Source organism: Aquarana catesbeiana, linkage group LG09 (assembly GCF_042186555.1).
Source record: "Aquarana catesbeiana isolate 2022-GZ linkage group LG09, ASM4218655v1, whole genome shotgun sequence".
Classification (NCBI taxonomy): Eukaryota; Metazoa; Chordata; class Amphibia; order Anura; family Ranidae; genus Aquarana; species Aquarana catesbeiana.
The window spans coordinates 23,636,748-23,651,836 of record NC_133332.1 but is presented as its reverse complement, the minus strand read 5'-3'; the positions used below and the strand labels follow the sequence as shown (position 1 = coordinate 23,651,836).

The window sequence follows — 15,089 nt, the reverse complement described above, 5'->3', positions numbered from 1 at the left end:
CGGGGGTGGGAGGGGGTGGTACTTTTTGAAGCACCTGATTAGAGCCAGAGGCTCTAATAGGCTTCAAAATAGGGTGGGCTTGTGGTGCAGAGAGTGCGCCCTGATCTAACCCAATTGTGTGACAAAAGCAAATACATTTTCGCTATTTTCACACTAACCTTCCTCCCCGCCAAACAGGAGGAAGGGCGTCAGACCTGTTTCCTGATTGGCCAAAGCGCCAGGCCATCCTATTGGATGCCTGGCGCTTAAGAAGAGGAGCGGACTCAGCGGAGGAGACACACGCTGGAGCGGAGGTCGCCGCCGCTTTGGTGCACTCAGTGCACCGAGAGGAGCTGCTGCCTGGCGGTAAGTGCCAGGGGGGTCTGTCAGAGCTGCGCGCGGGGGTGAGGGTGGGGGTGTTTGGGGGTGCTTCCAGGGCCATGAGCCCTGTGAGTGGGGGGGGGGGTCGGTGGGCACCATGGCTGCGTATGATGGGCACAAGTGGCTGCATATACTGGGCACAAGTGGCTGCATTTGGGAGGCACAAGTGGTTGCATTTGATGGGCACAAGTGGCTGCACATGATGGGCACAAGTGGCTGCATTTGATGAGCACAAGTGGCTGCACTTGATGGGCACAATGGCTGCATATGATGGGCACAAGTGGCTGCATATGATGGGCACAAGTGGCTGCATATGATGGGCACAGTGGCTGCGTTCGATGGGCACAAGTGGCTGCATTTGACGGGCACAAGTGGCTGCATATGATGGGCACAAGTGGCTGCATATGATGGGTACAGTGGCTGCGTTTGATGGGCACAATGGCTGCATATGATTGGCACAATTGGCTGCATTTGATGAGCACAAGTGGCTGCATTTGATGGGCACAATGGCTGCATATGATGGGCACAAGTGTCTGCATTTGACAGGCACAAGTGGCTGCATATGACGGGCACAAGTGGCTGCATTTGACGGGCACAAGTGGCTGCATTTGACGGGCACAAGTGACTGCATATGATGGGCACAAGTGGCTGCATATGATGGGCACAAGCGGCTGCATATACTGGGCACAATTGGCTGCATTTGATGGGCACAAGTGGCTGCATATGATGGGCACAGTGGCTGCATATGATGGGCACAAGTGGCTGCATTTGATGGGCACAAGTGGCTGCATATGATTGGCACAGTGGCTGCTTTTGATGGGTACAATGGCTGCATATGAGGGGCACAAGTGGCTGCATATAATGGGCACAAGTCCAGTGAATGGTCGAGACAGGTGGCAGGCAAGAGAATAGTCCGGTCCAGGCAAGAGTCATGGGCAGGTGGCAGACAAGAGAGCAGTCAGGTCCAGGTAGAGGTTGTGGGCAGGTGGCAAGCAACAGAGTAGTCATGTTCAGGCAGAGGTCAAAGCAGGTGGCAGACAAGAGAGTAGTGAGGCCATGAGGTTGAGGTAGGCAAGAGAATATTTAAGTTCAAGCAGAGGTCATGGGCAGGTGGCAGGCAAGAGAATAGTCAGGTCCAGGAAGGGGTAATAGGTAGGCGACAAGCAAAAGAGTAGTCAGATCCAAGCAGAGGTACTGGGCAGGTGGCAAGCAACAAAAAAGTCAGGTCCAGGCAGAGGTCGAAGCAGGTGGCAGACAGAGTTGTTAGTTTCTGACAGAGGTAGAGGCAGGGAAGAGAACAGTTAGGTCCAAGCAAAGGTCATGGGCAGCAAGAGAGTACTCTAAACTAGAGAATGGTTGAGACAGTGTCAGTGCTTGGCTCAGCCCTTCCTTCTCAAAGCTGGCCGCTCAGCTGTTGGCTAATTGCCAGCTCCTTTCTCTCCACACTGACTCACCTGTTGATGATATCCTGCTCGTCAGTCCTGCCTACTTAAGCTGTCCAGTCCAGATGATCTCTGCCTTTGCCTTGGTCACATCTCTAGAAATGCTCTCCTGTGTTCCTGTTAAAGACTTGCTTGGCTGACATTCCTTCTGGCTCCAGATCCTGCTTGCTGTTCTACTATGCTCATCTCTGACTTCCTGACGTTTTGGCTTGTCTGACTATCCATTCCGTTTCCTGAACTCTGGCTATGTTTTGACTACGTTTACTCTGTTTACCTTTTTTATTATTATTAAACAAGTGTGATTTAACCGTACTTCTGTCTCAGTCTGATTCATGGTTCCTGACAGACAGGTGGCAGGCAAGAAAATAGTCAGATCCAGGCAAAGATAGAGGCAGGCAGCAGGCAAGAGAATAGTCAGGTCCAGGCTAAGGAAGAGGTAGGCAGCAGGCAAAAGAATAGTCGGGTCCAGGCAGAGGTTATGGACAGGTGGCAGACAAGAGAGCAGTCAAGTCCAGGTAGAGGTTGTGGGCAGGTGGCAAGCAAGAGAATAGTCAGCTCCATGCAGAGTTCCTGGGCAGGTGGCAAGCAACAGAGTAGTCATGTCCAGGCATAGGTCAAAGCAGGTGGCAGACAAGAGATTACTGAGGTCCTGACTGTGGTCAAGGCAGGCAAGAGAATAGTTAATTCAAACAGAGGTCATGGGTAGGCGGCAGGCAAAAGAGGTCACAGGTCCAGGCAATGGTTGAGGCAGGTGACAGGCAAGAGAATAGTCAGATCCAGGCAGAGGTCCAAGCAGGTGGCAGACAAGAAAGCTGTCAGTTCCTGATAGAGGTAGAGGCAGGCAAGAGAATAGTTAGGTCCAAGCAAAAGTCACGGGCAGGCGGCAGACAAGAGAGTACTCAAGCCCAGAGAGTGGCCGAGGCAGATGGCAGGCAAGAAAATAGTCAGGTCCAGGCAAAGGTAGAGGCAGGCAGCAGTCACCAAGCAAAAGAGAAGTCTGGTTCAGGCAATGGTTGAGGAATGTGGCGACAGGCATGAGAGTAGTCAGATCCAAGCAAAAGTTGAGGCAGGTGGCAGACATCAGAGTAGTCAGGTCAGGCAATACGGGTCAGCAAAAGGCAGGCAACAGGAGGTTGGCGTCTAGTTTACACACAATTTACAGCCTATTTTATGAAGCTAAAACACCGTAAGGAACCATATTTTCAAGAAAACTGACTGTAATTTTCTGGTGAGTTTAGTGACAATTGGCTGAAAAGAAAGATCCTTATCCTTGTAGAAACCCAAGTGTACTGTACTATTTTTAGGGTGAGAATGGGACTCACTGGTTCTAATTCTTTTTCAGTCTACACAAACCTTAAAAATAGAAATTTGCTTCAATCCAATTAAACTTTTAAACCTTATTCCAGCCTTTCCTTCAGACTTGCACAGTTGTACCGTCTCCACTTTTGGACTGAAATGGCTTCCTCTAAATTTCACTGCACACGGAGCTTCTCACAATGTGCATTAGAAGTTGCAGCAAGTCAGATAGAGCCCCACCTCATTTCCTGGCTGGAGGTCATCCAGCATCATGTAGCCCTTCCTTCCCATGCCTGTCTGTGTTTGGCCCACCCTTTGCGTTTATTGAATTTCAGTTCTTTCAAGCTTATGTGGTTGTTACCTAGTGTGGTCTGCATGCAAATACAGCCTGCCTAGGAACACCCACTCGTCCAGACTGTCATCCACCTACATTAAGGCATTTTGATATTTGCATAATTCCTCCTTAGAGCCAGCCCACTGCTTGCATCAGAACCGAGGGCTCTTGAGAGGAGTACAGAAGAAGGGTGCTGTATAAGCACCTTCCCGGCCCCTCCTACCAGCCATGATGTGCATGCATTGCATAGAGAAGCACAGCGATCCAGTGATGACATCACTGAGCCTAAAATAAGGTATGCAAGGAAAGCAGATTTGCTTTATTTCATTAGCATGTTGATAAGGAAGAGGGATGGGGTAGCAGGGATTGCAAAATATAAGGTGGTTAACCCCTTTGTGCTGACCGCACACATAAATGTGGCGTCACGTAAATGGGCTTTTTTGTGTGGGCCTGCATATATGTCTACATCACTTTATGCTGGGAGCACGCCGCACAGCGCTCTCACCGTACAGAGACTGGGCTCTCACCATACAGAGACTGGGCTCTCATGAGAGCCCTGGGTCTTGTGTTAACGATCCGGACCCGGGACTATCAGTTCTGGGTCACCTGATCGCTGTGAGAGCCTCTTATTTGCTATCACAGTGATCAGTCACTGTGAGTCCGCCCCTGGGTTTCCTTCCTCTTTTGAATGAAAAGAAAGATATATTGTATCTTCCTCTTCTTGCAGGAGAGGAATTGTAAACAAACCAAAGTGTGTAAAAAAAAAAAAAAAAAAAAATCTAATAAATAATAAAAACAAAGAATACAAAATAAATAAATAGACAAACAAACAAGATCAGGGTTATTGTTAGGGTCAAGGTCGGGGTCAAAAGTCACAGTCAGCATATTTTGGGTAGAATTACATTTCTTTTAAAATTTAAATTAAAATTTACCGATTAAATAGGTATCAGTGTCAGATAGGGGTAAATTTACTAAAACCGGTGCATTCAGAATCTGGTGCAGCTGTGCATGGTGGCCAATGAACTTCTAACATCAGCTTATTCATTTAAAGTGGAAGTAAACTTCCATCAATTGTTTGTACCTATAGGTAAGCCTATAATAATCCTTCCAAAATATATCTAAAGCAGGGACCCGTGTGTATCTTGTATTAAAGAAGGAGAGACCGTCCAGCTACTGAAACTGAAGTATACAGCGTCATAGAAGAGCAGTAAGCCTTAATCAGGTCAAGCATTGCTGGTGGTGTGTGCCATAGCCTCTACTGGTATACAATACTTGACGGTACAAAAAAATATATCTCATTTCAGACAGTGAGACTTGCTCTCTGTTTCTCTTTTGTTACGCCTTTGAACCTTGATTGTGTCCTGAAGAAGCCTCACGGCGAAACGCGTAGACGCACAAGAGCTCACTGTACTGACTGTGTCAGTTTTCATGTTTTTTATCTCTTTTTGAACACTGTGTTTGTACACTATATTTTTTCTAATAAATTATATAATATATATTTTTTGTTCACTTCTCCATTGTTTCCATGCCTAAAAAGTCTGATTTCTGGCTACTCAAGTAGTATCCCCTTCTTTGTCCCTATATGTTTGGATGTGGCATTGGTAGTGCCTCTTTCCCCTATTTTCCCAGCCTCAGTGTCGATGTGTTTTTAGGCAGGATGAAAAAAAAAAAAAAAAATGTAAAATTTTGCACCCTTATTTTTGGGCTGTACTACAGGTACAAACAACAACTAACATACACATAGGTGGCATCGCTGCAATTGTCAGGAGCAGGAGAATTTATTTTGGGTTATTCTTTGGTGGTAAATTATGATAATAGCAAGAAATATACAGCTAAATTTAAAAAAAAATATATTTTTTTTTTTTTACAATTTTTGGCCAGTTTTCCTTTGATAATAAAAAAAACCCCAAGAGATATCCATTACCATTTACCACCAAATAAAATCCCAATTTGTCCTGAAAAAAACGCGGTATAATCCACCTGGATGCACAAAGTCGTTGTGACGATATGTACAGTTTTACTAACACATGTCAAAGTTGCAAAATTGTGCTTAGACATTAAGATTTGTTTTACCCTGCCGAAATTACCAGCCGCCTGACTATCTCCAGTCAACCCTGACTACGACACATAGGCTCCTCCTTATGGGCCACGTCACTAGAGAGCTAAACTCACTGGAAATTCTGTTTTCACTCTTGACCTATCCCTACAACCATCAACCTAAAAGTCTTAAATAATATTGACGTGTTCACTCCGGAAATATTGGAGAAGGCTCCTGAGATGGTCACCAGCTCCCGTTTCGCCACAGTTTACTCCCAAGGGGTGACGAGATGTATGCAGTTACCTATCCCCAACTTTAATTTAAGGAGTGGAAGAGAATTACCCTTATATAAAATCAATCACTAAGACTATTAGAGTAATGTACATTTCTCACCCCCTTTTTTTTCTTGTATTTTTGGTTTGTTAGAATGTTCATGTTTGGCTATTGTTAATGTTTCTGCTTAGTTCTCGAGACAACATAACGTACCACTGTTCATTTTAAGGCACAGCCGGTCTACTCAACCAAACATTGTATATCACTATGTACAACTATTTGTTACCCAACGCTTTTGTATTTCTTTGCAAAATATCCAATAAATATATGGATTAAAAAAAAAAAACGCAGGCTGTTGGAAGACCACAGCCTCGGGACATATATATCATCTGCTGCTGCTCCCGATCTCTCGGAGTCCAGGACCATATTATGCTCCCTATCAAATAGACTCCTCAGGTTACCAATTTTGAAAGTCAAATAATTGATGTCTGCCCTGGGGTACAAACGCTTCACCAATTCCAACTGTTTCTCCATCGTTGCCTTCCTTTTGATTTTTATATGACCTTGTGCTCCCTATTGAATAAAAAAATTTTGTTTTTGCCAAAAAAAAAAAAAAAAAAGATTTGTTTTACCCTTAGGCGTTGAAGGGGTTAAACATCTGCCTTAAAGTGGTTGTAAACCTGTGGGTAAGCCTAGAATAAGGCTTACCTATAGGTAGCGGAAATTTTCTCTAAACGTGCGCCTTTTAGGAGACAATTCACTTGTAGTGCGCCGATGTCGTCATCGGCGCATGCGCTGTGAAGAAATAGAACAAACGTGCTCGTTTCTTCCCCCAGCGTGTGCCGTGACTGACGGCTCCCGTGCGCATCAGGAGTGACGTCACGCGACTCTGGCCAGTCACAGAGTCCGCGGCCCCCGGAAGGAAGAGGGACGCGGCCTGCAGCCAGGGGACAGCGCGGGCTTCGTTTGCAGGTAATTGTCATATAATGGGCTAGCATGCGATGCATACTAGCCCATTATGCTTTTAATTTGTAGGCCTTGCGGGGAGCAAAAGAGGACGTAAAACCCATCGGGGTTTACTTCCTCTTTAAGTTGTTCACACAGTTATGTCATCTTATTTCTTCTCAGAGCTCGGTAAACACGGGCATTAAAAAAAAAAGAAAAAAAAAATGAAAAAAAAAAAAAATAAATAAAAAAAAAAAAAGGAAAAAAAAAAAAAATTAAAATTAAAAAAAAAAAGAAAATTCCTCTTTGGGAGTGAGTACATTATTAGCATTCTAATTAGATTACCACGACACAGGACGAGACGTTTCATCTTGGTTGCTGGGTTCTCTGGCTTCCTGAGATGTGATATCCGAGCTTCATCAAAGTCCAAACTTGCTGCACACAAAGGAGCCCGGCGCCGCTTTGTTCTCCCCTTCTAGATGCAGAAAACCAACCTATCCGTGTTTACAAGGGAGCCCAAAGCTCGTCGTCTCCTTGTTATCCTTACAGAAGCTGCCGCAAGTTTAATGAGCTTAAAAACATACAATTAAAAGGACAACTGCAGGCATCAAGGGAAATTAATCAGCGGACTTCTAATTCACTTCAGACACCTGTCCTAAAGTCCAAGAGTCTGCTTCATTTATATAATTCACAGCAGTCAGATCCAGCAGGCCTTTCGGAGTGCTTCTTTGCAGGGTTTGCAGCTGCTTGTCGTATGACCAGGGCCCCCTTTTAAGCGGAGGCGCTCTGGCCCTCTCGTTCGGGGTCCGGGCTCCATATATTTAACAGGGAGGCCTGAAGCGGTGTGGAGGGGGGCGGGGGTCCATTACTGGAACCAATCCCTCTGTTGCCCCCCCCCCCTGCAGTGCAGCCTGTAGGTGGCGTGCAGCATGGTGCGGTGGCAATAAATCATACAGTCAGGTGCAATAGAGAACTTTTTTTTAAGTTGAAGCAACAGTTACTACAAAGCCAAGGGGGGGGGGGGGGGTTCGAACGCCCAACCAGGTGCACTCACGGTTTTCAGCAAAGATAGTGGAGCAATGCTGACAGAGCCTGTAAAACGGGTAGACAGCAGCCTGGTCATCTCGTGCCCAATCGGGAAGATGTCCAGATGAGTAGCAAACCCTACACTTTCCCTCCTAGGCAGGAAACTTTCCTTACTGCTAATACGGTCCCTAACAGGCGGGGAAACTGCTCCCTACACTGTCCACTCGCAAATGTTCTCCAAAACAGGAAACCAGGGTCTTAAATAGGCTCTGCCTGACCCAAGATGGCAGCCAAAGCCACATGGGGTAGCAGCATCCAATAGGATAACTTCATCAGTGACCCAGGAAACTATAGAGGAACCCTGTTCCTCTTGACTTCCTCTCCAACAACGGTGCTGCAGCAAAAGAGCGCCACCTGTCGTGGAGAAAGTAGACTGCACCTGCCTACAAGCCAGCTTCTCCTCTTCTCCCCCCTGCCAGCTGTCAGCTGCTACGGGGCACAGGGGGGAACGGGGTTAGAGAGCATGGGGGGGGGAATGAACATGTCATATTTACTGCCCCCTTTATTTCCTGAATGAACACAGTGAGCGATCAGTATTAATCACTCTTGTCTTCATTTATAACTGAAGCATAGCTAAAGTGGGTTTAGAGGCACAACATTTTTTACCCTAATGCATTCCCAGCAGCCACGCTCTCTCTCTCTCTCTCTCTCCTCAAAGGACTCAGAAACATCAGTGGGAGCCATTGGCTTCTGTTGCTGTCAATCAAATACCGTGAGGAGGGATCGGGGGGGCAGGGCTGAGCTGGGCTGTGTGTGTCAATAGACACACAGCCTGGCTGGGGAGCTCCAGCTCTATTCTATTATTTTCTAATCTATTCAAATTCAAATTTATTCTATTCGAAATTTGAATTTTGGAAGGCGGCTCTATTTCTATTTTATTCTATTGTTTTTTTTCTATTCTATTCTTATTTTCTATTATATTCTAATCTATTCCAATTCAAATTTATTCTACTTGAAATTCAAATTTCAGAAGATGGTTATATTCTTTCTATTTTATTCTGTTTCTTTATTTTCTATTCTATTTTATTCTGCTCTTATTTTCTATTCTATTTTGTTCTATTTTACTCTATTCCATTCTTTTATTTTCTATTCAATTTTTTTAAATTATGTTCTATTCTATTCTTTTCTATTATATTCCTTTCTATTTTATTCTATTCAGAAATTCAAATTCGATTAAAATTTCATTTGAAATTTAGTTTAGCTATTAGGGTTTCGGTAAATTCGTTAATACAGATACTCCTCGTTTAATGACTTACCTGTTTAACGACCACACAGACTTAAGACCAGCTCTCCCCACCCTAATGACCCGCTATACATCACTGTATTGTACAGTACAGTACAGAATTTTCGTTTGTGTTCTGTACTTATGCAAATTAAAACCACGTTATTGAGCTGGAGGTGCATGCGTTTAGACCTTTTTTTCACAATACAGTGCAGTACAGTAGTTAAGAATGCCTAAAATATGGATTACTTGTGGCTCCTCGTTTAACGACCAATTTCTTTAACGACCTGGTTGTTGGAATGGAACCTGGTTGTTAAGTGAGGAGAGTCTGTATTGTAATTTGAAAATTCGAATGCATCCAAATTTCCAAATAATGAAAAAAATTGTCCGAATTTTGATTCGGAACAAAATGAATCACACATGTCTAATTTCTAGAATATAGTGGATGGGAGAGTCAAAAGGAGCAGCCTGAATATTTTTTCAGCTCAAGCCAATCCCTGGGGAGGTGTGCCCAGATGGTGGTTGGGGAGTGCATAAATAATTTGGAGTCTCAGAGAGCAGTGTTTGTCACCCAGGAGGAGAGGTTCACAGCCAGAAGGGCTGCTGCCCCTCCTGGCAGTCCAGCTAAAGATTCTGCCTGACTCATCGAGGTCCCATCTGTGCAAAGCTGGGAAGGCCTATTCTGCTGCAAGTTCCTGAAGAGCTAAAAAGAGGGGATTATCACTGAGCATCCGGTCTGGGGGCTCACCGAGAAGACGGTCTGCCTGAGTCTGGAGGGAGACGTCCAAGTCCCAGGGGCACTGTGAGTACAAACCTGAGAGGGGAATCCTAGCCACCTCCCACCCGGCCACTGCACATATACAGCCGGGCGGGAGCTTCCGCCTTCTGAGCAGGAACGTCCCTCAGAAGGAGGGGGACCACGCAAGCGCGTGCCCTTGCAGCGGCACGATCCCGATGCGCCAAAAGAAAGCTCTATTTGTGTGAACAAAATTATAAAAATTTCATTTGGGTACAGTGTTACATGACCGCGCAATTCTTATTGAAAGTGCGAGAGCGCTGAAAGCTGAAAATTGTCCTGGGAATGAAGGGGGTGAAAGCGCCCGGTATTGAAGTGGCTAGTGACTGTTGCTGCTGAGTGATCCTATTCAGGCACGTCTTTAATATCGATTGGACCTTGGGCAAACCTTTTCTTGGCCCCCCCCCAGGCAATTTCGTTCTCCACCTGCTCTGAGACATACAATAAATAGCAGCTAGACTCAAAATCAGTTTACTGAATCAGATCAGGCAGCGATTGAGATTGGTTGCCAGAGGTTACAGTGTATCATTACCGCTCACTGACTGGTTGATAGAGGTTACAGCACACATTACGGCTCACTGATTAGTTGTTAGAGGTTACAGCACATGATTTCTGCTTGTTGATTGGTTGCTAGAGATTACTGTGGATATGACCTCAGGGGGGCGTGATATACATATCAATGCTGCCGGCCGCCGCTATTTACATATGAATGCCAGTAATTTACATGTAAACACAGGTCTGCAGGTGAATCATCTGTACACAACAATAGGGCAGAGCTGGGCAGCAATAGTAGCAGCACTTCGCACTGAGATATTGGGACACAGCACAGGACTAAAACTTCAAGGGACAAGGGAATTTGAACTGGGATAGTTGTCAAGTATGAGGCAGCTGCTTTGGGCCCCACAACAATGACAGGGCCCAGGGCTGCCGCCCCTTTTGCCCTGCCTTAAAGACGGCCCTGATCCTATTGACCTGCACCCTTGGTGCACTAGTTTTGCCTGGCCTGGGACATTGCTTATGGTGTCCCCAGTGCTGTTCACTGTATGTCCTACTGCTGGCAGGATCACCAGGAATTAATTTCATTTGAAAAAATAATACATACAGTGCAGTAATGCTTATATGAGGTTTAGCAATTGGGTTTAGCTTTAATTTCCTTTTTACTTGCTGGTTAGTATTCATGTTTTAACACCCATCCAATTGCACCAGAATCTGTTAAGAGACGAGGTTGGGATGACTCATGTAGAATTCGGTGACATCTCTATATGTTTCATTTTCTTATTTTCTAACATCTGTCAGAGCAGCGATCAGCAAAGCGCCGTTCAGCTGCAGATATGATAAAAGTGTTAGTTGTCAATGTGACATATATAATGAATATTGATGATCCATCTGTTGGAAGCGGTATCTCTTGATGTACTCTACCCAGACTCAAGCTGAAGATCTACACGGGACTTTATTATAATTTTTATTTTTTTTATAATATTCTACTTTCCTTTTTTTTTTTTTTTTTACACCTTGCATTTCATCATGTAAAGAGATAAAGGCTTATCACAGTCAGCGATTTGGCAGTTACTTATCCGAACATTAAAGGCTCTCCTTTTTTTTTTTTTTGTCATCTGTCTTTTAAACGGCTCAGTCTGGCGGCATCAATTCATTACTCACATTTTTTATTTTTTTTTTAATCCATTTATGATCTGCCACTGTTCCTCTAATTACCCAGGTTGCAAATCAGTCCTGTTAACGTTCGTATAGATGTTGCGACTCCAAAGGCGTGTCAGATCTTTTCTATAAGACTATTAGGAGCGATCGCATTCATTATTTACATTGATGTGTGTGGAAACGTCTAGTGCGCGCAGCTGTACGGGATTCGCGGGGGTTCTTTATTCCTGAACGCAGCAGACTGATGCCACAAATATATTAGAACATATGTGAGATGTAAATTTTACTCAAAGATTACTGTTTTTACAATAATTGCGGCACTGCGAGGCTAAGTATTGTATTTCAGCTGTTTGAGGTCGCCGCGCTCGCAGCAAGATGAACGCAGAACTTTTATTATTATAATAATGTCATCCTCATGAAAAGATGATTGTGTCTGTTCAGTGTGCTTTTATGTATTGTATATTTACACTTCCTTTCCTTTCATTCCTATCCTTCTCCATGTATTCCTCCTTCCTTTCTTTTGTCCTTCCTTCCTCTCCTCCATCCTTCCTTCTTTCTTTCCTTCTTACTTCCTCCTATCAATCGTTTTTCTTTCCTTCCTTCCTTCCTTCCTTCAATCCTCTTTTGCTTCCTTTCTTCCTTCCTCTTTTCTATCCTTCTTTGATTCCTCCTATCCTCCTTCACCCTCTCCTTTCTGCCTCCTATCTTCCTTCCTTCTCTCCTTCTTTCCTTTTTTAATTCCTTGCTCCTCTCCTTCCTTTTTATCTTACTTCCTTTTGTTCTTCCATTCCTCCTAACGTCCTTCCTTTCTTCCTTTCTTCTTTCTTTTTTTCCTTCCCTTGCTTCTTTCCTTCCTTATTTCCTTCTTCTTTCTTCCTATCAATCTTTTTTCTTTCCTTATTTTTTTCTTTCCTTCCTCCCTTCCTTCATTCTTACCTCCCATCTTCCTTCATTCCTCCAATCCTCTTTTCCTTTCTTGCTTCCTTCTTTCCTTCCTTCCTCTTCCTTCCTTCCTTCTAGCCTCCTTCCATATCTCCTTCCCTTGCTCCTTTCCTTCCTTCTTCCCTTCCTTCCTACCTCCTATCCTCCTTCCTTCTCTCCTTTTCTTCCTTCCTCCTATCCTCCGTCATCCTCTCCTTTCTGCTCGCCTATCTTCCCTCCTTCCTTCTCTTCTTCTTTCCGTTGTTTAATTCCTCCTTCCTTCTTACCATACTTCCTTGTGTTCTTCCACTCCTCTAATTTCCTTCTTTGTCTTCCTTCCTTCCTTTTTCACTTCCCTTGCTCCACTCATTTTCTTCCTTTCTCCTATACCTTTTTGTTCTCTCCTTATTCTTGTCTTTCCTTCCTTCTTACCTTCTATCTTCCTTTTTTCCTCCAATCCTCTTTCCTCCCTTCCATCCTTGATCTTTTCTATCCTTCTTTCCTTCCTCCTATTCCCCTTCATCCTTTCCTTTCTTCCTCCTATCTTCCTACCTTCTCTCCTGTCCTTTTTTAATTCCTTGCTCCTCTCCTTCCTTCTTATCTTACTTCCTTGTGTTCTTAAACTCCTCTAATTTTCTTCCTTTCCTTTCTTCCTTCTTTTTTTCCTTCCCTTGCTGCTATCCTTCCTTCTTCCTTCCAATCTTTTTTCTTTCCTTAATTTTTTCCTTCCTTCCTTCTTACCTCCTATCTTCCTTCTTTCCTCCAATCCTTCCTTCCTTCCTTCCTTCCTTCCTTCCTTCCTTCCTTCCTTCCTTCCTTCCTTCCTTCCTTCCGTCCTCCTATCCTCCTTCCTTCCTTTTTTTCTTCCCTTGCTCCCTCCCTTCCTTCTTCCCTCCCTCCCTTCCTTGCTCCCTTCCTCCAGTCCTCTTTTCCTTCCTTTCCTTTTCCTCATATCCTCCTTCCATATCTCCTTCCTTCCTTTTTTCCTTCCCTTGCCCTTTTTTTTTCCTTCTTCCCTACCTTCCTTCCTCCTATCCTCCTTCCCTCTCTCCTTGCTTCTTTTCTCGATTCTTTCCCTTGTTCTTTTCCTGCCTTCTTCTGAGTCTCCTTTCCTTTTCTCTCCTCTCTTCCTTTCTTTCGTAACTGAAAATCATTTCTGTACAGGGACTAACATACAAATGAATTGTTGACATGCCTCTTACAGAAAAGTAACCTTTTTTTTTTACCAGGTTATATTCTTTCTAATGTATGTGTAGGTAGAATATCTATCTATCTATCTATCTATCTATCTATCTATCTATCTATCTATCTATCTATCTATCTATCTATATCTATTTTTTAAGGTTAGATTTTTTTTAGATCTAATTTCCCTTTTGCTTTTCTTCAGTAAATTAGGGGTAGGCTGGAACCCCTATCAGATTTTTCCCCACTTCCAGTTGTATAAAACCATTGTCACCGGGGGGGGGGCAGGAAGTAAAGGATAATTTCCCTCTCTTGTAAAAAACAGACAGGGGTTCTGATTCTTCCTCCACTATAAAAGTAAAAGAAATGTTTTTGGGTGGACAATTCTTTGTCCAACACGCCGAGTCCTCTTGCTGTATCGGCACCGTCCTTCTTCATAGAGAATGGATGGAAGTAAGACTTACATAATCATTAACAGGCTGGTCTTCCTCAGTCAGTGATCTGCCTTGACGCTTATTGTTCTGTTTATCTTCTCTCTGTTCTGGTCTGTTTGGATGTAAGATAGATCCGCCATCCTCTTCATCTTCAAAGTCTTGAAATTCGGGAGCTAAAAAAAAGAGAAATATTTTGAATCTTTTATTGGTTGCTCCTCTTTGATTATTAATTTCAATTTAGCAAGCAAGATCTTTTTAATAAAACAACTGAAAGACTCGGGAATGGGACTTCTCAAACTTAAAAGTGTGGAAATGAGTCTTAAAAATGATTAATTTACTTGAAGCTGCAGCCAGCAAAATGGTCAGATGATCCGGCAGACAGAACAACCCAGATAGCAAGCAATTGAGCTGCAAGTTTGAAAATGACTTGCTCAGCTATTGCTAGACTAGCCCGGCTTCACACATTTGTTGCAAAATTGCAGCAAGTCCGCATTGCATGACTCCAGATCAGTGGCGTCACTAGGGGAGGGGGGCAGAGGGGGCCATGGCCCCCCCAACATTATACTATGCCCCCATGTGCCCCCCCAATTAAAATAAACGGACATTAGGACTGGGAACAGGGGTGGACTGAGCCGTTGTAGTGCTGGCTCCAGCTCTTCCCCCTGACTCCATTCCTGGCCACTGGTTGCTAGAGCCGCCCGGGCGTCTAACAACCAGTGATGTCAGACCCGTCATTAGTAGTGCTCTCTCCCCTCCCTCCTCTCTCACACATGATGGGAGAGGAGACACATCCAATCTGCTCCTCCGCTCCCCCGGTGCCGCTGCTGCTCTCATCCTGTGTGTGTACCGTGGGAAGTGTGAGCTCGTTAGCTTCACACTTGACCTCCCGCGGTGCACACACAGGAGGAGAGCGGAGGCGGGGAGGGGGGGAGGAGGAGCAGATCGGATGTATCTCCTCTCCCATCCCGTGCGAGAGAGGAAGGAGGGGAGAGAGAACTACCAGGTGTTCTATCGAGAAATGGAGGCACTAATGGGCACTGCCAGGAGGTACTAATGGGCACTGATATGAGGCACTAATAGGTACTGATAGGAGGCACTAAAGGG

At 44.5% G+C, this 15,089-nt stretch overlaps 1 protein-coding gene across 1 annotated transcript in view; it reads right to left on the bottom strand.

Moving 5' to 3' along the window:
* TNMD (tenomodulin) overlaps positions 1-15,089 on the bottom strand; it is a 164,990-nt gene that overhangs the window by 27,053 nt on the left and 122,848 nt on the right. Inside the window, exon 6 of the mRNA XM_073598138.1 lies at positions 14,016-14,158. Coding sequence (XP_073454239.1) covers positions 14,016-14,158 — 143 coding nt within the window. The remainder of the gene's footprint in view (positions 1-14,015; positions 14,159-15,089) is intronic.